This window comes from Phyllostomus discolor, chromosome 4 (genome assembly GCF_004126475.2).
Source record: "Phyllostomus discolor isolate MPI-MPIP mPhyDis1 chromosome 4, mPhyDis1.pri.v3, whole genome shotgun sequence".
Lineage (NCBI taxonomy): Eukaryota > Metazoa > Chordata > Mammalia > Chiroptera > Phyllostomidae > Phyllostomus > Phyllostomus discolor.
The window spans coordinates 96,006,882-96,031,524 of NC_040906.2; the positions used below are offsets into that span (position 1 = coordinate 96,006,882).

Below are 24,643 nucleotides of genomic sequence, written 5' to 3' on the forward strand. Positions count from 1 at the left end.
ACCTAGGAGAAGAATTGCTGCATCCCAGGATATGTGTACGTCTAATTTTAGTAGACGCTGTCAACCTCTTTCCCAAAGTGGCTGCACCAATTTACTCTTCCATCTACAATATTCAAGAGTCACCATTACTCCACAGCTTCACAGACAGATGGTACTGGTTGTCTTTAGATGTTAGTCATTCTGGTAGGTGTGTAGTTTTATTTAATTGTGATTTTAGTTTGCATTTTCATGACTCCTAAAAAGATCGGGTAGCTTTTCATTGTTTATCGTCCATCTGGACTCCTTTTTGGTGCAGTGCCTGCTTATCTCTTTGGCTCATTTTAAAAATTAGATTATATGTCTTTTTTTCTTAATGAATTTTATCCAAATGAATTCTTAATTATCACAAGTGGCATTTATTAAGAAGAGTGGTATACTGGAGCTTACCAGAGTTGATTATTAAAGTTTCACAAGTTTTATGACCAGATTGCTAAAGTGTGGGTGGCTTGAAATCAGCCATGGTGGGAGTACTTATACCAATGGATATCAGTAAATACTACAAATAAGAGTATTGTCTCTTCCCCCCATGCTTCCCACCCCTGACACAGTCAACTACTACACCAATGAGAAAGACCATATCTGATGCATTATCCCACAGTGCCATCTCTGTCATTAATCCTGTCTATACACATCTGGATTCATTTCTGTGCTATCTTTTCTGTATTATTTTTTTCTTTGTCTATCCCCGTGTCTAAAACACACTGCCTTATAAACTATAGCTTTAGAATAAGTCTTGATATTGGGAAGAACAAATCCCCTCACTCCCTAAGAGCATCTTGCTCATTTTTGGCTCTTGACATTCCTTTGTAAATTTTAAAATCAGTTTGTCAGTTTTTATGGTATTGGTCATCTTCAAATGTTAGTCAGTGTGGTATATGTGTAGTTGTATTTAATTAGTGGTTTTAGTTTGCATTTCTTCAACTGCTAAAAAGGTTGAGTAGCTTTTTGTTGTTTATTGTCCATCTGGATTCCTGGTTTGTGCAGTACCTGTTTATCTCTTTGGCTTATTTTTAAAATTGGGTTGCTTGTCTTTTCTCTTGGCAATTTCTTTTTTCTTGAAAAGTCTGTTGAAATTTCAATTAATGGGATTATAGTAAATCTGCAGATCCATTTTGGAAATAAATGCATATTTTATCCAACTTGAGTTTGTTATGGAAATCACTCATTATGGTGTGACAACAATTACATATAATTTCTGTAAGTTTGTTATTTATCATTTACCTTTGGCTATTGTTTCTTGCCTTGCAGAACATTTTTATGTTTATGAAATAAAGTTTATCAACCTTTCCTTTATAGCTTCTAGGATTTATGTCATAAGTTTTAAAATCCAATTTAATTTTTGAAATTCTCTAGTGTTTTATTCTATCACTTAATGATTTGTATTATAATAAAGTGTAGAGGTATGTATCCAACTTTTTTATAAAATGGCTAACCTTTTGTTCCAATACCAATTATTGGACAATGCATCATTCCCTACTGATCTGAAATGTCACCATTAACATAAATGAAATTCCTATAAGTATTGGTTTATTCTTGGATTTTCTCTTTTGTTTCATTATCTATTTCCTTATGGTATTACTGCCCCATAGAAATATATATGAAATATACATGCACATGTGAGCCACAAATGCAAGCCACATATAATTTAAAATATTCTACTAGGCACATTTTAAAAAGTAAAAAGAGAAGTAAAATTACTTTTAATAATGTATATTATTTAACCCACTATAGTCAAATATTATAATTTCTACATGAAATCAATATATTAGAACCATTACATTTACTTTATTTTTCATACAAAGTCATTGAAATGTGGTATGTATTATATTTACAAAATATCTCAGTTTGGACTAGCCGTATTTCAAGTATAACTAGCCACATGTGGCTAGCAGCTACCATATTACATAGCTCAGGTCCAGAGTAGCCTTAGTTCTGCAGCTAGTTTAGGTCTTTTACTAAGGTCTGGCCCTTCCAGAATTGGCTTGATGAGATCTCTTCACTTATTGGTTAGAACTTTAACAATGTACCAGGTCTGTATTGACTCTGGGAATAATTTGGCTTAGAGCCCCCCAACAGTTGTTCTTTCCTCAGTAGAATACTTTGTCCAGTTCCTGAAGTCTCACCTTTACATGTCCACTAAAATTCAGCCAAAGACTCAAGAGACTGTCTGTCCAGATTTCTGAACTCCTTCTCTGCATAGCTCCCTCCTTTCTAGAACTCTGCTCCATAAAGTCCAGCAACATTTATCTCCTGACTGCCAATCTGTTTTTTCAACTTGACAAGATCTACACTTAATTAGAGTCCCCTTCCCACACCGTGGTCTGGAAAGTGCCTGCAGGCAGTAAGTCTGAGTGATGCTAGGGTTCACCTCACTAGTTTCTCTTCTCTGGGAGATCACAGTTGTGTTGTGGGGGGTACAGGTGGCAGGCAGCCCAGCTGCTACTGGTTATTCTTAATGACCAGAAGAAGTCCTACTTAAAAAAAAAAGACAGTGTGGGCTTTTTTTATTAGTGCTACTATGCAGTTTTTTTATAATTACTTGAATCTTTATTAATCCCTTATTGTTTCCCTTAATTTTATTATTTTATAACATCCTATGTTTGTACTCTTTCTTGTTTATTAGAATAAATATTTCAGGCTATAAATCTTTTCTGAATACTCTTTAGCTATTTCCCACAAATTCTGATATGCAGTATTTTTGTGGTCATTATTCTCCAGATGTTTTGTATTTTTGTTTTTTCTTTGACCAAAAATTGTTCCTGAGATTTAAAAAATTTTGAGATAGTGAGGTTTTATGTTTCAGTTTTCTGCTTCTGTTATAACTTTTAGTTCTATGGAATTATAAATAAAGTTACCTATACTGTTTATAATTTTTAAAAATTATTAAATTTTCTTTGTAGCTTAATGCATAGTCATTATGATTTTACCATGAGCCTTTGTAAACAAGTATTCTTCACTTTTTAGGGTATAAATTGTTGATTGACTTTAAGTGAGTGAGTTAACAATTTGAGCACACAAAATAAATTTAAATTTACAAAATATAGTGTATGTATATGTATACGTATATGTATATGAAGTGCATGTACTTTTAAATTTTCTTTTACTTTGGGTGTCATTGTAGATTTAATTTTAAAATGAGGCCCTGCCCAGTGTGGCTCAATGGATTGAGTGCCAGCCTGTGAACCAGAGGGTTGCTGATTTGATTCCTGGTCCAGGGCACATGCCTCAGTTGTACACCAGGTCCCCAGTATGGGGTACATGAGAGGCAGCCACACATTGATGTTTCTCTCCTCCTTTCTCTTTCCATTCTCCTCTCCAAAAATTAATAAAAAATCTTTTTGATAAGATGAGATTCAGTGCTAAGAAGTATATGAAAGCCTCAAGCCTAAATGACCTTAAAGGCCACCTGGAATGTGCAGGATGTGAATATAAATTTGTGTAGACCCTAGAGTGAGCCCTGAGTAGAGGTGAAATCAAAGGATACCTCAAGCATTCTTTCTTCTTACTTTTCATTCCTTTTCTTTCTTTCCTCTCTATGATATGCTAATTAAAAAAATCTAGATTACACAGAACCAGGCCTGGTGTTCTACCAGCCTGTTATCAATAAATGTGAGTACATTAAATAGTTTTTAACTGGTCTTAGAAAAAGCAAAGATGAAATGAAAATTTAATTCTTCTGGACTTTTGTTCAAAATGCATTTTTCATCTATACTATAAGGAGTGAATTTTACTTAACTTTATTCTCATTGTTTGGCTGTGCATTTGTAATCTTTGTTCACACTTTTGAAAAAAATTTTGATGAAAGAAATTAGACAATAATGGGAATCTTGTCTGAGCAGAACAAGTTGGAACTATCATATATGTTGTGGATAACAATGCTGCATCTGGGGAGAGGACAAGCATCAGGGCTGGAGACTTAAAATAATTCCTGACCCCAAAATGCCACTGTTTAGCCTGGCACAGTCCTGTCTAGCACAGGGGGACAGAGGCCCAGAGTGGAAAGTGCTTTCATGCTAGAAGAGCTTGAGCTGGGATCCTGCCTCTGACCCTTTATGGAAGGTCACTTAATTCTTCTGAATCTCAGTTTCTGCACCTGTAAAATGGGGTAATAATGTCCACTTTGCAGTCTTCTGAGGATTGAAAGAAATAAACTATGTGAAAGTGTCTGGCATATAATAGCAGCTCAGGGAATGACTGAGGATTTCAAAGGAAGGATATATGGCTGGGCTGAGGAGTACTTATGAGGTTCCCTGCGTATTTCCCATCGATAAGAAAGAAGTGGCCAGGGGCCACTTAGTGTGTATATGTGTGCTGGTGCTGGGGGAGGTAGGCTGAGATGTGTGTCTTCCTAGACCACCTTCTTCTTAATAGCTTTGGGACAGTTATGAAGGCTTGAGGGTCCATGCTTACCCTGTGAGCTTTGTGGGACAGCCATATGGCTCTTGAGGTCCTTCAGCTAAGCACACTGCACCAATAAGAGGAGGAGTTAGGAGATTCCAGCAAGTAGGTTGAATAGCACATGTGAGTGTGGAGAAGGGCTCTTGGCAAAACATTATGAAGGTGCTGTGGAGAGGTTTCAAAGAGTAAGAAGATGTAGTTCTTGGCCTTGGAACTTATAATGCAACAGAGAGAACAAATAGAGAATTTTTTTTCTTGAGATGGTGTCAAAATCAAATACTCCTTGAGGTCCTCAGACCATGTGTTTGGCATGGGGTCAGAAAATACAGTCCCTATATCTTTCTGCACATCATTAAAGGACTCATTTTCTGAGCTTATACTGTGCTCCCAGAAGTCCTTTATTCTTAGGGGTATAGACTCAGGGTATGACAGATCTAGATTAATTTTAAGTCTTGCACTCTATTACAGCCTTGGGGAAACACCTCTTCTCTGGGCACTGATGTCCTCATCTTTAAAATGGTCACATCACAGGGGGGTGGTTTGATAATTTTTGATGGTTTTTAGTACAGAGCCAGTGCAAGGGCCTTAGGATGGACAGATCAAGGGAATCTACTTTCTTCCTTCAAGGCAGTGTTTCTCTACCTGGGGCCACTTTGCTCCCTCAGAAGATAGTTGGCAATGGAGACATTTTGGTTATAACTATGGAGAGAAGGGGGATGTACAATATGTGTTAAATATTCTGCAATGCATAAGATAGTCTCCCTTCTGCCACCCACCCCTCACACCACTTCCTCTGATTTTGTACTTAGGAGATGAAAATGGGCCAATTAGAAGTTTTCTCTTTCCCTGAAGAGAGACAAAATGTCATGATCCTTAACGCTATTTCACTCCGTGGCCCTGTTGAGCCTGCCCAGCAGCCTCCTTGTGCTATCCACGTCATCCTGGCTGCAGCTCCTTCGGAGTCCGCGCCTTCCACCAGCGGCTTCCCGGCTGATGGTGACATCATCCATGTACGTGCCCCCCAGTAATGCCTTCCCGCGGCTGCTTGCGGGAGAGGGGCCTGAACCGTGGAATGAATCAGAAAGCCACCCCGCACTCCCCTCCCCGCTTCCCTCCCAAGGAAAGCAAGGCAGGGCTCTGCGAGGAACATCGGGGAGTCTTCGGAGAAAAGCCAGGAAGGACTTTTACCGGGATCCTATTAGCCTGCTTGGGGCCGACTTCTTGAAACAGTGGCTCCAGGGAGCGGCATAGCCCCAACCATCATCTGCAAAAACCCCAGTGCCCCAAAGGCAGAGGCAGGGCACCAAGAAGGCCAGTGTTTGCTGTGTTCTCTAAGGGCGATCCGGCCAACTAGCCTGTTGCCGAGGCAGGTGCTCAGTTCCAGTTGCCCCTAAACAGGCGGTGGCCCAACCTTGGAAGGAACCCCAGGCCAGCTGTTGCAGTGGGGATAGGGCAGGAGAAGGGAAGTTTGTCTTTTCCAGTAGTAATCCTGGACTAGGAGCCCGGGAGCGCACTCCAAGTCCCCCTGGGCTGCGCGGCTTCCTCGGATACCTTCCCGGCAGCTGGCCACAGCTGTGTCAGAGCGGCCGTGTGGGCGGAGGGGGAGGTGGGGCCACTCTGGCCCGGAGCTCCGGAGCCAAGATCTGATTTCGGGACCCTGCCTACGAGCTGAGTCAAACTCTGAGGCTGGGCTGAGCCTGTAGCCTGGCCGCTGAGCACAGTCAGCGGTTAATGATTGATCCTGACCACTCCACCTCCAGCAGCGCCGAAGAGCGTGCTCCTGGAGGGTGAGTTGGGGCCTGCCAGTGCCAGGCAGCCGGAGCGGGGCGGAGAGCTGCAGGGCAGAGTTTGCAGGGGCACGGAGGAGAAGAGCCTGCACGCTGCGGACTGCGGGGCTCTCTCTCTCGGCCAGATTAGAACCTCCTTCCTCTGCACTTTCTCCGCCTCACTCTTACACACACGCCCCCAAACTCCACCCCCAGGCGACTCCCGGGCCACTACCAGGTTGGGCTGCTCCAGGAAGTTTCCATGAAAGCACCTGAAATACTAAATTACCTTTTCCAGGTAAGCCTGAGTGAGAGAAAGCCCTCCTGAGTTACAGCTAAGAAATTCGGGCTCTTCTGAGAGAAAAGAAGTGGAGGTCTTTGGACTGGCGGTGTGACTTCCTCCCTGATGGCTGCACCCAGAGGCCCCGGTGGTGACTGCTCCCACATTATTGATCACAGCCATATCCCCCGATTCGAGGTGGCTACCTGGATCAAAATCACTCTCATCCTGGTGAACCTGGTCATCTTCGTGGTGGGCATCCTGGGGAACAGTGTCACTATTCGGGTCACCCGGGTGCTGCAGAAAAAAGGCTACTTGCAGAAGGAGGTGACAGATCACATGGTGAGCTTGGCTTGCTCCGACATCTTGGTCTTCCTCATTGGCATGCCCATGGAGTTCTACAGCATCATCTGGAACCCCCTGACGACGCCCAGCTATGCCCTGTCTTGTAAACTTCACAATTTTCTCTTCGAGACCTGCAGTTACGCCACGCTGCTGCATGTACTGACACTCAGCTTCGAGCGCTATGTTGCTATCTGCCACCCTTTCCGGTATAAGGCCGTGTCGGGGCCCTGCCAGGTGAAGCTGCTGATTGGTTTCGTCTGGGTCACCTCCACCCTGGTGGCATTGCCTTTGCTTTTTGCCATGGGAGTTGAGTACCCCCTGCTGCACGTGCACAGTCACCAGGGTCTCTCTTGCAACCGCTCCCTCACCCGCCACCACGAGCACCCTGAGACCTCCAACATGTCCATCTGTACCAACCTCTCCGAACGCTGGACTGTTTTCCAGGCCAGCATCTTCAGCGCCTTTGTGGTCTACCTCGTGGTCCTGGTCGCTGTGGCCTTCATGTGCTGGAACATGATGCAGGTGCTCAGGAGGAGCAAACAGGGCATGCTGGCCGGGGAGGGGCAGCAGACACAGCTGAGGAAGTCCGAGAGCGAGGAGAGCAGGGCGGCCAGGAGGCAGACCATCCTCTTCCTGAGTGAGTCCTGGTAGAGGGTGGCCTGGGAGCAGCCCCTTCTCTTGCCCCAATTCCCCTGTGGTCTTCTTAACTGCAAATCTTGCTTTACAAGTGTAAACTTAAGCTCTGGAGGCTGAAGAGGCATTGATCCATTCTCTGTGTTTGGACATTAAGATTATGGTTAAAAGAGCACTAGACCAGGAGTCAGAAGGTCTGGGTATATTCCAGAATAGCACCTCTGGAACCTCCAGCGAGTCACAAAGTATCTTGGGTAAAGTGGAGATGAAAATACTGAGAAATGTGACGGTCAAATTAGGTAATGCAGGAGAGATGAAAGTCCTTTGAGAAGGACCAAGTTCTGGGGAGATAAAAGATAGCATTCTTGTTTTGCCTATCTTTACCTAGGAGAATTTTTCTCAGACAGTTATAATTTTGTTCCCATTTTTCTTCTTTGGAGAAGCAAGGCTGTCAGGAAAACACACTCCCCAGGCTGCTATTTTATTCCTCTGGGCGGTCTACCTAATTTTATGAAATTGGAGCTTTCAGACAAGCAATTCTCAAGGCGGGGCTTGAGTTTCTGTCATGGTGGGTCTGTTCTTTAGCCAAGAATGGAGAAACATAGGGGGCCACCCACCTGTTTGACCCAGAAAATCTGGCTTCGCAGATTCTTGGGACTTGATGGATCATTCAAAACACTCAATTCCCACGCAGACAAAACTCTATGCTTTCCAAATTTTTGTTGTGATGAAAATATTTAAAGTCAAGGCCCTTCTGTCAGGAAAAGCGAACTCATCATCTGCATGCCCCCAAGCCTTCAAAAGAGGGGCCCGGTGGCTGCCCTCTGGGACACAAGGCTTTAATGGAGACACATAAAGTTTGTGTGAGTGAATGTTTTAAAAAATATTTTTTTAGAAACAAGGAAAAGATCTGGGCATGTGAGTCAAGGGAGAGTTGATGTAACAATTGTTTCTCCCCTGCCCTCTCCCCTCTTCATTGTGGCAGCAGGAGAAAGAATGAATCATGGTGCTGTTTGTTTAGGTGTGGGAAACTGGAGTAACAGGTTCCAGGACCAAGCATTAGACACAAGAGAAAATTTGAAGGCAATTGAAGAGAATAGAAAGAACCTGGTCTTGTCCCAGCACTTCTTCTGGCTTCTGGTGTGTCTACAGCTGAATTGACTGTATCTGTGAGATGTGAAAGGAGGGAGTTTTGCAAGTTTTGGATGCTTACTCTGCATCAGGGCCTTTGCTAGGTGATTTATATTTCCATTTCATAGAATTTGAGGCTTAGAGAAGAGAAGACTCAGTTTAAATGCACTTAAGTTCTACTCCAAATTTTCACTTTGCTTCTCAGGGTAAGAAAATGACTGGAGAGGGAAAATGAAATAAAGCAGGACTTTGATAAGGAAGGTACTACCTAGATTGGGCTGGTGGTGTTGCTGCAAGTACCATAAGTAGGTAACTCTGGGGACTTGGGAAGGGCACCAACTCAATTCAGTCTCATCCACTGGCTGTTGCCCAAAATATTTATTGCAAGAAGGCATAACCATTTCATTTGCTTGCAGGGGTGTCCAGCCTTTTGGTGTCTCTGGGCCACAGTGGAAGAAGAATTGTTTTGGGCCACACATTAAATATATTGTGACACATAATCACAAAAAATCTCATAATGTTTTAAGTAAATTTATGATTTTGTGTCAGGCTGAATTCATAGCCATCCTGGGTTGCAGGTGGCCCATTGGGCCATGGGTTGGATACCCATGGCCCTTGAACATCTGTTGAAAGGCTCATTCTGCCTTCCCCTAAACACCCTTAGCCATATCTTAAACTTTTAACAGTAATTTATACTTTAGTGTGAATGAATTCCTTCCTTCCTTCCCTTTTTTTTAACATTCGGTATACTATCTTCTGCTCTAATTTAAGGATATTAAGGTTGCATTTAAACAAGGAAACATAATTGATTTATCTTTGTTCTCTATTGGACTAATCTCTGTGATTTTTTAATATTTCTATGAATAGACATCTTCTCCCTTCCCAGGGGCTATTGTTCCAAGTTAAAGCCAGTCTCCATTTTGTAGCATAAAATCAGAAGCCTTTTATTTAGAGATGAACAGAATCTTGGAGATATCTCATGAATTTAGTAATCACCTGCAATGAGTTTATTCTCACTGCTGATCCCTTCCTTCTAGTTCTTTCCCTCTTTCTTGTAATAAGTATGTATTCATCACCCACTGTGCTCCCTGCATAAAGATTCTTGAATGGCAATCAGATGTTCAATGTGCAATAATGTCTTGGGGAAATTTACCTTTTGTATTTAGCCCATTTCCTCTGCACTAGGTTTTCAAAGTAGTTCTTGCAAATGTGCCCCTCTCCCAATGAATTTAAAGAGCTTTTAAAAATAGGAACCTGACTAATTAACTCAAGTTAGGAAATAAATTAATGGAGTGAAGAGGAAGCAATTATGGCCTGTATCCATTAGATTAATACAATGCAATTTTTGGGGTTTCATAGAACATAAACTTTGGGGGCATTTATAACCCAGAACAAATTAATATATAAATTGTTTACAAATCACTGAATTTAATATAGTTAGCTTTTTTTCAGTATTTCAGTTAACAGATGTATCAAATTAAAACAAATATTAGCTCATTTCAAACATTTTGCATTTAATGTGAGATGTAAATGATGACATAGCACAAGATGTCTTTGGAGCTCTTGAGGCAATAAAAAAACAATTACGGATTTCCCCCCTCATTGTTAAAATGCTAACTTCTGCATAACAGAAGCGAAATTCATAAATCTACCCAAGATGAGGAAGTTTATGTAGAAAATATTAATTTTCCATTCTACATCTTTTGCAATTGCATTTCAGTCTAGTTGAGGTGAGTAATGAAACAAACTGGGAACTCTGGGAGAGAAAGAGATGCTGGAATGCTTCCTAGCTGTCAATTAACTTGCAGGAGGAAACAAAGATAACATAAAAGTGTGCATTCCTGGAAACAAGTGTTTCCTCATGCCTTTTGTCAGTTCAGTGAGAAATTAGTACTAGATGTATTACCTTTTGCAAGGTTACAGCTAATATGACCATGGTAATCCTTATCTGATGCCAAGACATCTGGATTTTTGTCTCTTCTGGAGATAAGGAACTAGTGGATTTGACCCTTTATTCCAGAGTTGAGGATATGCAAAACAAGCCTTCAGTTCAACAGGTTTTTGTGGACCTTCCACCTTATCTCTCTCAACTTTCATTTTGATCTGTTTTCAGTGCATGTGACATCCAGGCCCAAGTACACCCATATTTGTGTCAACTGCACATATAGCTTGTTGTTAGATATCACCCACTCAAAGTGGAATGACAGAGTAGTTTAAATAAAATGTACAGTTGTTTTTTGATGGGATTATAAATTGGTGCAGCCACTATAGAAAATAATATGGAGCCCTTGACTGGGTTGTTCAGTTGGTTGGCGTGTCATCCCATACACCAAAAGGTTGCAGGTTTGATTCCCCAGTCAGGGCACGTACCTAGGTTGCAGGTTTGATCCCTGGTCGGGATATTTCTCTCCCCACAGCCTCCCTCTCTATCTAAAATCAATGAACATATCCTTGGGTGAGGATTAAAAAAATTAAAAGAAATAAAGAGGGCCTCAAAAATTAAAAATAGAACTACCATACAACCTAGCAATTCCACTTCTGGGTGTTTATCTGAAGAAAATGAACAAACTAATTTGAAAAGATATATGGACCCCTACATTTATTACAACATTATTTACAATAGCCATGACATGGAAACAACGTAGGTGTCCATTGATAGATGAATGGATAAAGAAGATGTAGTACATTTATACAATGCAATATTACACAGCAATAAAAAAGAATGAAATCTTGCCATTTGCAACAACACTGATGGACCTAGAGGGTATTATGCCAAGTGAAATAACACATAAGAAGACAAATACCATGTGATTTCACTTAAATGTGGAATCTAGAAATACAAAACAAATGAACAAACAAACCAAAATAAAAACATTCATACATAGAAGCAGAGAACAAACAGATGAGAGGGAGATTGGAGGATGGATTAAGAAGGTTAAGGGGAATAAGAAGTATAAACTTTGAATTATTAAAAAAAAGATATTGAACACACAATTCAGTGTACAGGTGATTTGTTGTGGAACTGTGTACCTGAAACCGATGTAATTTTGTTAACCACTATCACCCCAATGCATTCAATAAAAAGGAAAAAGATAAATTAAAACAGTTGTAAGTGTCTCTGAAGCTGGATAAAGTAAGGAAAATTACCTTCTAGAACCTCCAGAAAATCATGCAACCCTGCCAACACATTGATATTAGGTCATTAAAACTAATTTTGGATGTTTGATCTCTAGAAGATAATAAATGTATGTTGTTTTAAGCCACTAAATTTCTGGTAACTTATTATAACAGTAACAGAAAACTAACAAAACTAGTCTCTTTAAAAATTAAAATGTCATGTTGAGAACTTTCAGAAATGAATATTAAGGGCAATAATAATAATAGCTACAATTTATTGAACATATGCTACATGCAAGCTGGTTATTCTTATACCAGTTCATTGATGAGGTCACCAAAATTAATTCTATTTAATAGAAGTTGGAAAACAGTTTTAAGAACTTAAGTATATATACCCAAAGGGACAGAGAGTAGATGATGAAACTGAGAAATACCAGTGAGAAATATATGGGACTATCAGAAGAAAAACTCAGAAATATGCTAAATCATTGAGTTAAGAAAATCAGTCATCAGTAAAAACAACCTTTAGCTGTTGCTGTAATAATAGGGTTGGGCTACTGGAACAGTCAGAATTCCTTGGTTCAAAGCTGGTGAAAAAAAAATTGTACAGAATATTTTGTTACCGACTTGTATCAAATATGATACATATTAAATTAACTTAGAGTAGAAATACAAAATAAAGAGTTAAATTGATCAAGAATACTTAATTGAATATATTAAAATTTGTAGTAAATCTCTAAAAAATAAAGTATACTGTAGTTTAATTAGTAACTTACAAGAGCATAATTAATTTGGACTAGGTTATATCTGCTTCCTAGAAGTCTGTAGTGCAGTGATTGACTTGATTACTAGTTTTGAAAAAAAAGTTTTACAGATAATTATGAAATTACAAAATTAAATAAACATCAGAGAAGACTCAGGACTCTAATAATTCCACTGTGTTGCATTCCAAAGTTGCTCCCCTGAGTTGGAGGAAAAGGGAAGGAACGGCACGAGGTGGCAGGAATTGACATCACCTTGGGCTGTTCACAGGAGAAAATCTTGAATATAGACACCATCCATCATGTGTGTTTGACCTTCACTCTTACATGCTCCCACTTGAGCTATTTCAGCTGTTCATCATGTGTATTTCGATGGAAAAAACATTCAGAGTTGCTGCTGTAATGGACTAATCTAGTCCATTACAGCAACCTTCTGGACTAAGAAGGTTGATGTGCATTTAGATATTTGTGGAATGGACCAGGGAGAAGATCAGAACCACATCCTCTTGATTTTTAGACCCTAAATGTAGACAGAAAGTTGGTTGTGCATGTACCCACACATGAATGCTGTGAGGGGGAGAGGATCAGGGAGGGCTGGAAGAGGGGGAGAAAGAATGGAGATGTTGACAGCGGGCCTTCTTTATCTGAGGGCAATCAGTAGCTGACAAGACCTTTTAAAGTTAGTTCCTTCAAATGGAGTCCAACATTTCATGTGAAAAGAGGTTTGATTGGGACTTCATTGTAAAAATAAAAGTGAATATTATGAAAAGAAATTTGTCTTATATTTTATCAAGCAGGTTGTAATTATATGGTAATTCTTCTAAAAATTTTTCACAATGAAACAAGTGTGGCTTTTTGAGGGCATAATTTTTCTGACAAAACTGTATGATGGTCTCTGTGCCTGATTTTTAGTAAGATTATAGCAGGCTTTCTCCCAAGGGCTTCTCTAAATTCTTTGCTATTTAAGTCGCCCTCATTGAAGCACCTGTCCTGGCACCACTTTTGTCTGTTTTCCTTCTTTCCGGATTGACTGGTCTAATTGGGCCAAACTTGCATTTGTCAGAGGCTTGGCACCTGCTTCACGTGTTTCTCCAGCTCCTCTTTTATTGACTTCACAAAATTCTGCACCCCGTGTGCCGTCCAAACCCCCAAAATAAAATTAATTTGAAATCAATCTCTGTACCCTAGTGTATATCAACTGATTACATGGAAATGGGTGTCAAGTGCCAAAATAATTTACATATAGTTGTTTCCTTGATTAGTTTAAACACTGGTCTTATAATCATGTTTATGTAATTTTCTTAGCAAAGGCTTTTTCTGTGGTATAAAGGGACATTTGAACTCAATCTTGCAGGGAAATGTTACCAAAATTAGCAACTTTTTAGTGTAAAATATTATTTTGACTCAAATGTTTGGGTATGTCAGGAAAAAATTTTTGCCTCAAATATATAGGTTATTGCCCCTATTCTCTTCCTCCCTTTGCTGGTGTAGATGTGCCTGTGATAAATGGTATTTCATGCTTATTTTTCTACTTGTGATATCTGTCATAAATTGCAGTGTCCTGTGATCAGCCTGGCAGACGAATATAATAATGCCGCTTTAGTTTTATAATCAGGCTGTCTCAAAGATTTCATTTCTCTGCTGGTGAGATGCATAGTTCTTGTGGAAGGGAATATTGGAATCCCAGTCCCCATTCATTAGCAAGCCTGTTCATCTGTCTTAGTTGCATGCCTCATGGGGGCTGCCAAAGTGTAACAAAGTAGCAGAGGCCACAGCTGAGCAAAGCATTCAGCCTATTAATGCTAAAACCACTCAGAATAAAAGCTAGTTGTGAGCTGAGATGGCACAGAGGGAGAATATTGAATTGGGAATCAAGGAACCCCATCCTGCCCCAGTACATAAGGTCCTCTGGTCTACCACTTGGATGAAATGGTCATCTCTCACTGCCTTTTCCTTCTGCGTGGTCTGCAACCCTGGGGCAATCCTACTAGTCCTCCACCTCTACTCCTTGGCTACTTACTGAGCACTGGAGAGAAGACTGGTCATCATTACTGCTGTGAGCTTTTGTAAACAGATAAGTGTTCAGCCTCACCTAAGCCCTGCTGTCTAGTGGGCACCTTCATTTGCAAGTACCTTCAAAGAACTCAAGCTCCTGCAATGACCTTTTCCACTTTGCTTCCAGCAAGTCTGCTTTCTAGGAGAGAGACCTGACTTGACATGTGAGCACTGGAGCAATGTCCAGTCTACTCTTGCCTTGTCCAGGCTGTTCTTCATGCTGCATCCCCTGATATCTCACTGATGGCCTGATCCACAACCCTATCAAATTCAAACTTGTCAATGGCTTCTCATGGCTCTTGATATAAGGATCAAAATCCTTAATATAAGACCCCTTGTGGTCAGCGGCTGATCCAACTGTATCAAGTGTAGTTCTCTTGTACTAGTCTGCTTGGACTGATGGGCTCAAACAACAGACATTTATTTTCTTACAGTTCTGGAAGCTGGAAATCTGAGATTAAGGTGCTAGCGATGTTGGTTTCTAGTGAGAAATGTCTTCCTTGGTCTGTAAATAGCAGCCTTCTTCCTGAGGCCTCACATGGCGCTTTCTCTGGGTGCCCTTAGAGAGAGAGAGAGAGGGAGAGAGAGATCTGGTATCTCTTCCTTTCCTTATAAGGACACCAGTCCTGTTGGATTTGGGTCCCACCCTTGTGACCTCATTGAATCTTTATTACCTCCTGCAGGCCCTATCTTCAAATAGTGTCACATTGGGGGCTTTAACATATAAATGTGGGTGGGGGCACAATTCAGTCCATAGCACCCTTTAATTGCTCACGCCACAGACCCCCTTTAATTCCTACAACAGTTCATGGCCAGCCTCTCTCCCACCCCCTGCCGCTGTTTCCTCTGCCTGAAGTGCTTTTCTGTCTTACTCCATGCCGTACCTGCCTGCATCAGACCTTACCAAGTTAACACCATTATGTCTCCCCTAGGAATTGTGTCTCATCCTCCCTGACTTGATTAAACCTCCTTTGAAACAAGGCTCACAGTTACAATTTTACATTTAATTGTGAGATTATTCAATTGATTTCTCTTTTCCTTCCAATTCCTTGGGGGCAAGAACTATCCCTATTTGACTCCTAACACTACCTCTGTCCTTGCACAGTGCCTGACACACAGCAGGTGTTTGAGGAATGTGTTGACTGAATATGTAAATAAATGAGGCTTGGTTTGGAATTGGGAAACAATGTTCTGTTTTCCATTGAACATGCATTCCTATAAAGTTTATCATTCCTCAAAAATTTTCTGGTTAGTTTGAAACTAAAGGTGCTTTTTTTTTTTTTTTGAAAGGAATCTGATTTCTCCCAAGTCTCTGAAAAGTCAAGCTATTATCATGGAGGCCACAAGATTTTATCTCCCAAGGGCAGAGGAACAGTCTGTGTTAAGCTGAATGTTAGCTTTTACTTTATGTATCTGCCAGAAGTAACCATGAAATGAAAGTAACCAGGGTAGTATTTAGCAATCCCCATTAAACTCCATTTAACAAGATATTAATGTAACAGGACAACTTTAAAAATTATTTCTTAGCAGGACTTTTTGCCACTTGTTAACAAAGGGGTAGTCAGGGTTATGGAAAGAGGATGCAGTGGGTGCAATATTTTGAAAATATTCAAACAATATGGTTTTGTCACCTTCTTAAATTGCATTTACTTGCAGCCATTGCCCACAAGTCTGAACCATGAGATTTATCACCTCAGGGAAGAAAAAAGCAGGTACTGAAGATTGATTTTGATTAAAGAACCTGGATTTCTTGACCTCTTCAGTTAGGCAGTTGCCATGAAAGCTTGGGTTTTGTGAACAGGGAAAAGGAATTGCTCAGCTCTGTAGCTGTCCCTTTAATGTATCATGAGCCCAGCCTGATGGACTAGGTTAGCCACCTCGAGGCCAATTCAGACAAGACCAAAGTTAAGGGGTTTGAAATTTCTACTTGGGAGCCACTGAAGGGCTTTAAGGAGTAAAGCAGCACAGTTACATTTTTGGAGCTGCCCCTGGGGTGACAGTCTTTGTTACATTTCAATTAGAGTCAAAATTCTGGCTTGTCATGCTCCCAGAGTGGAAAAGAGTCAACTAACTCTTTATTGAGACACAAATCCAGTGGAACAGCTGATGCCAGTTAGTTCTTCCAGCCATTAGCCAGACCTCTGGCTCTTGGTTTTCCCAAGTCTTGCTGCTGTTGCAGCTCTCTGTGGCTAGAGAGGAACTCTGCTTCCATTCAGCTCCTCATGTTTTCCTCACAGAGTGGCCCCAGCTGCCCCAACATTGCTTAGGTCAGGAGGCAGCTCCAGGGAGCTGAACTGGGTCATAGTAATGCTTGCTTATCTTTGTTGTACAATGGCCCACCCATTCCTCAACAATGATTTGAGGTCCCCTCTCTTCCCTGAAGACTTCCTGCACTGATCTTCCTAGGAATGATGAGCCATTTCAGTCATTTCTCAGTTGGAGGCCCAACTGTTGTCTCTCTGACTATCCTTGGAGCTCCCTGAGATGAGAGCTCCCTGAGTCCTCCCTGAACACTTTGCATGCTCATATTTCTTCAGTCTTCCCTGCTGGGCACTACTCTATAGGTTCAGGGATTGAAATCCCTGACCATGACTACTGCTCCTGGGGAGGAGGGAAACTACACAAACTCTGACTCAGGAAGTCACTTCAGCTTTACCTGCCTTTCCTCTCCTTCTCTGTAGGGCAGAAATCTGAGATGGTTCCTGAAATTCCTGAACCCTAGGAAGTAGAAGCAACTATGTTGCTTAGTTAAACACTAATTGAGATGTTGCAGTGAAGGGATTTTACAGAAGTAATTTAGGTGCCAAGTCAGTTGACCTTAAAAGAGGGAGATTTTCTGTGTGGGTTTAATCAAGTTATATGACCCTTTAAATCTGAGTCCGGAGGTCAGAGATAGGGGAAGTCAGAGGTTTGATGCGTAAGAGAGACTTCATGGGGAAGAAATTCTCCACTGCTGGCTGTGAAGATTGAGGGGACCCCTGGCAGAGAATGCAGTCTCCAGAGCTGACAGCCCGCAAGGGAATGAGGACCTGAAGGAGCTGAGAGGTGTATTCCTCCCAAAGTCTCAGTACCTTGAGACCCTGAGCTAGGATCCCAGCCTTGCTGTGTCTGCAGTTTTGATCTGCAGAGGTGCAAGCTAATAAATAGGTTATTTTAAGTCACTAAATTTGTATTAATTTGTTAAGTAGCAATAAAAAACAAACACATATTCTGAACTCTGATAAGGGGACTCCAAGATAAATACCTTTCCTGACTTAATTATATCATCAAAGACAGGCCCAAGCTCTAGAATCTTCTCTTTGAAAAGTTTCATGACCCAGGAATTGCACCCATGGACCAGCAGCCATTTCTTGATTTATTAAGCATTCATTGAGCACCTGCTAAGTGCTCGGTGATTAGGAAGTTTATCAAACTCCAGGGCAACATGGAAATCTGGGTGGCCTTTTAGACTCTTGTTTGGGTAATTCAAAATTCATGGGGTTGTGTCCTAACAGCTGGATTTTTGAAATCCTGAATACCCAGTTTTCAGAGAGGAAAACTTTAGTGGATTGATCTAGCTATCGTCCTAGATTGATCTAGTCAGTACCTCTTTTTCCTTGTAGTCCAGTACTTAGTGGGTGATGAACAAATGTTTGGTGAATCAATGAATGGGCAGCTTTACTGCTTCCCAGAACCTTCCAACCCCAGTCCTGAAAGCAAGTCTGAATAAGAGAGATGTCTCAGACTAACTAGCTTTATCATTTTCTGATGTCAGGGTTTCTGTCAGTTGAGAAATTTGACAAAATTTCCTGTTTACACTTACTGTGTGTAAGAGCTATGCTGGCAGCCAGAGGCTTTTTAGATGTCTCATTACACCGCTTTACACATCTCAAGGGTGGCTGGTAGTTGGAAAGCAGTGGTGTTACCAGAATCTGACAGACAGGGATGAGGATATAAGGCTACAGCACCAAGCTGCTATTGTACTTGTTAAATGTCTAACTGGTTATGAGACCAAAGGCATGCAGAAATAGGAGGCAGACCCACCTGGGAGTGATGAGGTTCATTTTATTTGCAGAGAAAAACCATTCTCTTTCTCTAGTAATGGGTAAAAGAAAATCCAGCTTACCTTAGAAATAAAACAGTACACACAAGGTGTTTGGAAAGAGCTAACGGCATTTGGTCTCTGGATTTATGTATTATTATTCCTTGGAAGACGTAATATACTCAGCAGAAACAAGACTTTCTGGGGAATTTATGGGTCTACCTTTTATATGCTGCAATTTTTAAGGATTAAATAGCATGTTGAAATGACAGCTACAAATTTTGTATATTTAAAGGGCAGCTGATAGGTAGTACTGTTTCTCAAGTTCAAGTTTGTCTTGACAGGAGGCAAATGAGAGGCCTTGATGATTGAAGGTTGCTTTCCAGAGGATGCAGGAAACTTATGTAGAAGCAGGTGGATATCCTTGGGCCTGGGGTTTTTGAATCTCTTGAAGGCCCACTTTCTCCAGGAAGCCTTCCTGGACTGGCTTTACGCTGCTCAAATCACTCTAACAGGTCTTTGTGTTTCATTTTGGTGCTTCATTCATCAAGTATTTACAAAAGTCTAAAATGTGCATTATATCACTTGGACAGTAGAGATTAAGATAATGATTCTCCCCTTCAAAGAGCTTAATATTTCTTTAGTTCAGGGATCAAAGTATGGAGGTGGAGCCTTCTAGGAGGAAGCCTAAAAACACCCTTGATGAAGAGTGGGGAGTTTGGGCTGTTCATGAAGTAAACTGGTCCTGGACTCCAGAATTGTGAGTGAGGTAGTTAATTGGACTTCACCCATCCCCAAAATATCTGCTGTTTTCATATTCACAGTGTGATCCATGGAGCAGCAATATCATCTGGGAAACAAATACTAAAATGTAGAGCATTGGGCCACACCCCACACCTGCTGAATTGGCATCTGCATTGTAAGAGGTCCAGGTGAATCCTATGCACATTAAAAGTGTGAGGAGCACTCATTTACAACCCTTCTTTAGGAGGGAATTCTTTAATTTGAAAAGAATAGAAAAGGATGAAATGGGAATGGCTAAATTCACCATATAAAATAAGAACCATGAAAGGCTTGCTGGGTAGTTGTAATAGGAATTTGCTCCATGACATTTGGGCACAAGAAACTTCACATTGCTTTATTTTTAAAAAGAAACTTAAAACTGGCTCCAAGCCACCATTTGCAGAGTGGTAAAATTGAATCTCAGTGAAGTTTGGGGGGGGGCTTCCCCTTCTTATGTTATATGAAAATTTAAGGGGGGACTTGCGTGGAGCAGTAAATGAGGCATTTGGCCCTTCACTCGCATTCAAAGTAGTTATTTTGTTCAAAGTGCTTCCTGGTGCTCCTTCTGCTCTGGGATTTGGCTGCCAAGGCTGGCAGAGCACTGGATCCAGCCAGCCAAGGGGCCAGCCTGTTCTTCACCATCATTAGGGAATCCATATTCCAGAATTGTTCAAGACCATCACCCATTGAGATTTGAGCTGGGATGTGACCCCAAAGTCTGTGTTCTTTGCAGAAGCAGAGGGATGAGCTCTTAAAAGAGAATGTGCTCCAGCAGGAGGACAACTTGTGGGTGTTAAGGGACAATGATGCCAAGCCTGGTGAACATTTATCTTGCTTTTAGGCTTCCCAGAAGCTTTCAAGTACCTTTCTTATGTTTGGGGACTATTCCTCGTTTTAAGTCCTGCTTTCTCAAGGTGGCAGTGAGCAAGAATCCCTTGCTTTCTCAGAGTCCCTTGCAGCCTGGGTGCAGCATGTGACCTGGGCAGCATTAGTCATCAGCACTGGCACGAGATTCTCATTTGCAAGAGAGTGATGGGAAGGAGCAGCAGGCACATGGAGTGTCTTTGGGGACAGGGCTAGTGTGTGATAAGATGGCATAGAGAGAGCAATGACAGGAGAACTAAGGGCAGTGTCCTAGGCCAGGTGTTGGCAGTGCCTCTGCATGCAGGTCTCCATTGGGATAGTCTGGTGGGATAATCTGATAGGATTCTTGGTTGCATAACCAATTTTCTAGTTCTCCCAGGTATTATAAAAAAAAAACAAAATATAAAGGAAACACAAAGTAGTAATAGTTGTGTAATCTGTAATAGCAGTAATCTGTTGTTTGTACTATGAACTCTGCATGTCAGATAACAGGTAATAGGACAATTGGACTGGAGTGGGGAACCCAGAGGGGAGCAGTTGACAGTGAATCTAGATTGGAAAGTAGGTTGGGTCAAGTATGGAGACCACATTCAAGGTCTCAAGGCTGACTTAAAGGATTTGGCCTGCATTTTGAAAGCAATGGGGAGCCAAGGAATACTTTTGAGAAGAGGAGTGGCAGGAAGGAGAACAAGAAGACTGATGTGGGCACCAGCTGTGTTGCAGGCGGGGAGACAGTGTGAGGAGTGCAGGTGTGCAGGTGTTAAATGGGCTGTGAATCAACAGTGTATCCACAGGTTTGCCCATGAGAAGTCCTGAAGTGTGGTAGTTGATAACCCTGCCATTCACTGGCATCACCCAGTGTTAAATAATGCCCCACTGCATTCACACCCAGATCTTAGGTATTATTGAAGCCCTATCAGTAATTCCAATGTGAGACCAGCACTGAGAATGTGGGGAGAAGAGTTGGAAAGGCAGACTGGGCTTGGTCTTGGAGATCTTGAATTTGGTGGCTGTGCCAAGACAGAACCTGATCTTGACTTATTAAGCAGAAAAAAGGAATTTTCTGAAAGCATCAAGAGTAGTTCACAGAGTCAAAGGAAAGGATGAAAAACCAGACTGTTCATGGATCTAGGGGGAACAAATTCATGGACAGCATGCTTAGGCTCCACCATCTAGGAGATACCAGCTTCAGGCATTCACTCATCTTGTTGTCACTCCATGAAGGGTCAGGTTCCCTGGCATGAGGCTCTGACCCTGGATTGAGGCTGAGAGTAGGGCAGCATGATGGACAGTGTCAGCAAGACTGCATGGAATAAGACACCTGGTCCCCACAGGAGAGCTGACACTGTGCCCAGGAAAGCAGGTGATGGAGCCAGGAGCAGACACAACAGACCCCTGCCTGGGCCTTACAGAGCTTGGTAATTAGTGTCATCATTACTGAGTTTCTTCACTCCAGGCAGTCTTTCCTCCCATTCTGTTCTTGTTCTTTCTCTCTATCTCCTTTTCCTTGCTGAGTCCTTGGTAATGTTCCCAGGGGTCAGGTCATCTTGGTGTGTGAGTCAGAAGAATAGGGGAAGAGACCAGCAGCAGAGCCTCCTTTTGCCCAAATGCAGCTTTCAGGAGGCTGGTTAATGCCAAATCCACTGGGGTGTATTTCCTGCTTAGGAACCTGACTCATTTACCCGGGTCACTGACCAGGTATTGGATTGTGGTTTTTCATCACCACAAAATCAGTGTCTGTCAGAACCTTGGCCTGAAGGACAAAGGTCTGTGGCCATGCCTCAGGGACAGATGCGCTGTCTGCCTCCACAGGGCATTTTCCACTCATGTCTTCATATGGTATTAGCCTGAAGTCAGGACTTCTTTTTTTTTTTTAATCCTTTTTTTTAAAGATTTTATTTATTTATTTTTAGAGAGGGAAGGGAGGGAGGAGAGATAGAGAGAGAGAGAGAGAGAGAGAGAGAGAGAGAGAGAGAGAGAGAGGGAGAGAGAGAGAAACATCAATGTGCGGTTGCTAAGGGTTATGGCCTGCAACCCAGGAATGTGCCCTGGCTGGGAATCGAACCTTGTACACTTTGGTTCCCAGCCCATGCTCAATCCACTGAGCTACGCCAGCCAGGGCAGGACTTCTTATTTCAGATATAAAATCCCACATTTGATGTGAAGAATATTTACCATGAAAAATAGGGAATAAACGAGGGGCATTCATTGCCTTCTGGAAATTCAGAACATTCTTGAAGAAGGAAAAACAATCATTTGTGATGACTTTTGTTGAGAAAAATGTTTGAGTTTCATGTTGACATGCTGATTCATCTTTGATTTTCGTATCAGCTAGATTCTATCTCTGGGGTTGGTAGTTTCAAGTAGGGAAGCAGGAAAGCTGCTCTCCAAAACAGGTCCTCACAGGCTCTTCTCTTGGTGACTACTGGGTGGGAGTCACACGCACTCTGGGCCTTCCCTGTGGACCCTGACATGAGCTGTACACATGAGAGTAGGTGGAGAGAGTATGTGGGCTTCTCAGTGGATGCGGTTGTAAATATGTAAGAATTCTGTCTTAAGTGGTGTGAGTGATGGCAGGAGCAGTGTGTTAGTTTCCTGTGGCTACTGTAACAAACTACCACAAACTCAGTGGCTTAAAACAATGGAAATATAGGTGTGTTCTAAGACTTGGAGGCCAGGGGTCTGAAACCAGTTTCAATGGGCCAGAATCAAGGTGTCAGCAGGGCCACACACCCTCAGGAGGCTCTGAGGGAGAATCACCCCCTTGCTTCTTCCAGTTTCTTGTGGCTGCCTGCCCTCCTTGGCTTGTGGCCACATCACTCCAATCTCCAAGGCCAGTATCTCTTCCTCTTCAAATCTCTTCCTGTTTTATCTTCATGTCACTTTCTCCTCTACATGGGTCAAGTGTCCCTTTGCCTCCCTCTTATAAGGACACATCTGATGGAATTTAGGGCCCATGCTATTAATTCAGGATAATCTATCTGTCTCAAAATCCTAGGCTTAACCACATGTGCAAAGACCCTTATTCCCTATAGGGTAACATTTACAGATTCTAGGAATTAGGATCTAATATAGGTGGCAGAGAGTTGCCAGTATAAATTGAATATAGTATGTGAACATAGTCTCCTGGCTTACAAAGAAATGCTGTGGAGCAGCACACAAGGTACATGTTCCAATCCTCTTCCGTCACTCACAAATGGGTGTGACCTCGGGGCAAGCAGTTCAGAACTTTAGTTTCATTATCTCTACACTGGATGTCATCTGACCCCAAAGGTTGATGTGAGCTTCAGTGGGAAGCATATGGAGGCCCAGTGCAGTGCCTGGCATAAAGTAGATTCTTAATAAAATCTAGTTTCCTGCAGTAACCTTGTCATGTTATAGAAAGAATTCTGGTTGAGGACTCAAGAGAACTGCTTTAGTCCTTGCTGGGCTATGGATGAATCATTTTGAGCCAGTCTCACCTTACTTGTTTCAGAAAGCATGAAGGGGTGATGCTTGAGGAGTTTGTCTCAAAAGTCTACATAGAAATAACACCAAAGGGGGACCTGGGTTCTAGTCTTAAGCATTCCATGGAGTAAAGTCTGTGATGTCTCCTCTTTATTGTAAAGATGAGTGGACCTTTGCATTTCATTCCATTATGCATCATTGCCTGATGTGTGTTAAGTTCCTTTTCACGGATGAAAAGTGGTAACCCAGGAAAGGGGATTCTTGATGGCTTTGAGGAACCTCTGGAACACTCTTAGGTGGCTTTAGCTTTATCTCCCTCCAAGGTGGAGGGATTTAGGGTCAGACGCTCCCTAAGCACTCTGACTTCTGAACTTGTTTGGCTCTGACTTTCTTTTAAAAAAATCATCTTAATGAAGCTTATTTATAGTGAATTCTCTTGATTTTTTGGTTTTGTTTTGTGGGGTTTTGTTTTGTTTTTGCCTTTGACCTTTATTCTGTGAGAAATTACTGCAAGAACAAGAGTGGCTCCGGGCATTGGCAGCCCATTCTAGGTGGGAGCTTTTGATAAATGAACACGATATTTTCTTCATGCACCTTAAAGCACCTTAAAGCCAGGGCATTATTGGTTGTGGCAATTGATTTATCAAAATGAATTTTGGAAAGAGTGTCATCAAGCTGAGGTTTATTTCCAAAAACACAAAAAACTGTGCCAGGCTGAGGGGCTGATGTGTGAAGAAGGAAGATGACTTTTCATTCTGAAATAAACAAAGTTGATGGCTTAAACATGACTTAACGTTGTGCTAGTCAGTCTGAGAGGTAGGCGCCTTGGTAACCAATTGTTCCCAGAATCCATATTCCCGAGGCCCATTAAAACTTGAGAGGCTGAAATTATGTTCTCTCCATTTTGCTCATTTTTAAAATAATGAGAACGTTAAAATGACATTTATACTGCACTTGTCTGCAACCCATTCTAAGCACTTCAGAGACAGTGTCTCATCAATTC

The 24,643-nt window shown here is 41.8% G+C and overlaps 1 protein-coding gene across 1 annotated transcript in view; it reads left to right on the forward strand.

Annotated features, from left to right (window-relative positions):
- Positions 1-6,172: 6,172 nt before the first annotated feature.
- The window catches only part of GPR39 (G protein-coupled receptor 39), a 220,586-nt gene continuing 202,115 nt past the window's right edge, over positions 6,173-24,643 (forward strand). Inside the window, exon 1 of the mRNA XM_028511073.2 lies at positions 6,173-7,465. Coding sequence (XP_028366874.1) covers positions 6,610-7,465 — 856 coding nt within the window. The 5' untranslated portion in view covers positions 6,173-6,609. The remainder of the gene's footprint in view (positions 7,466-24,643) is intronic.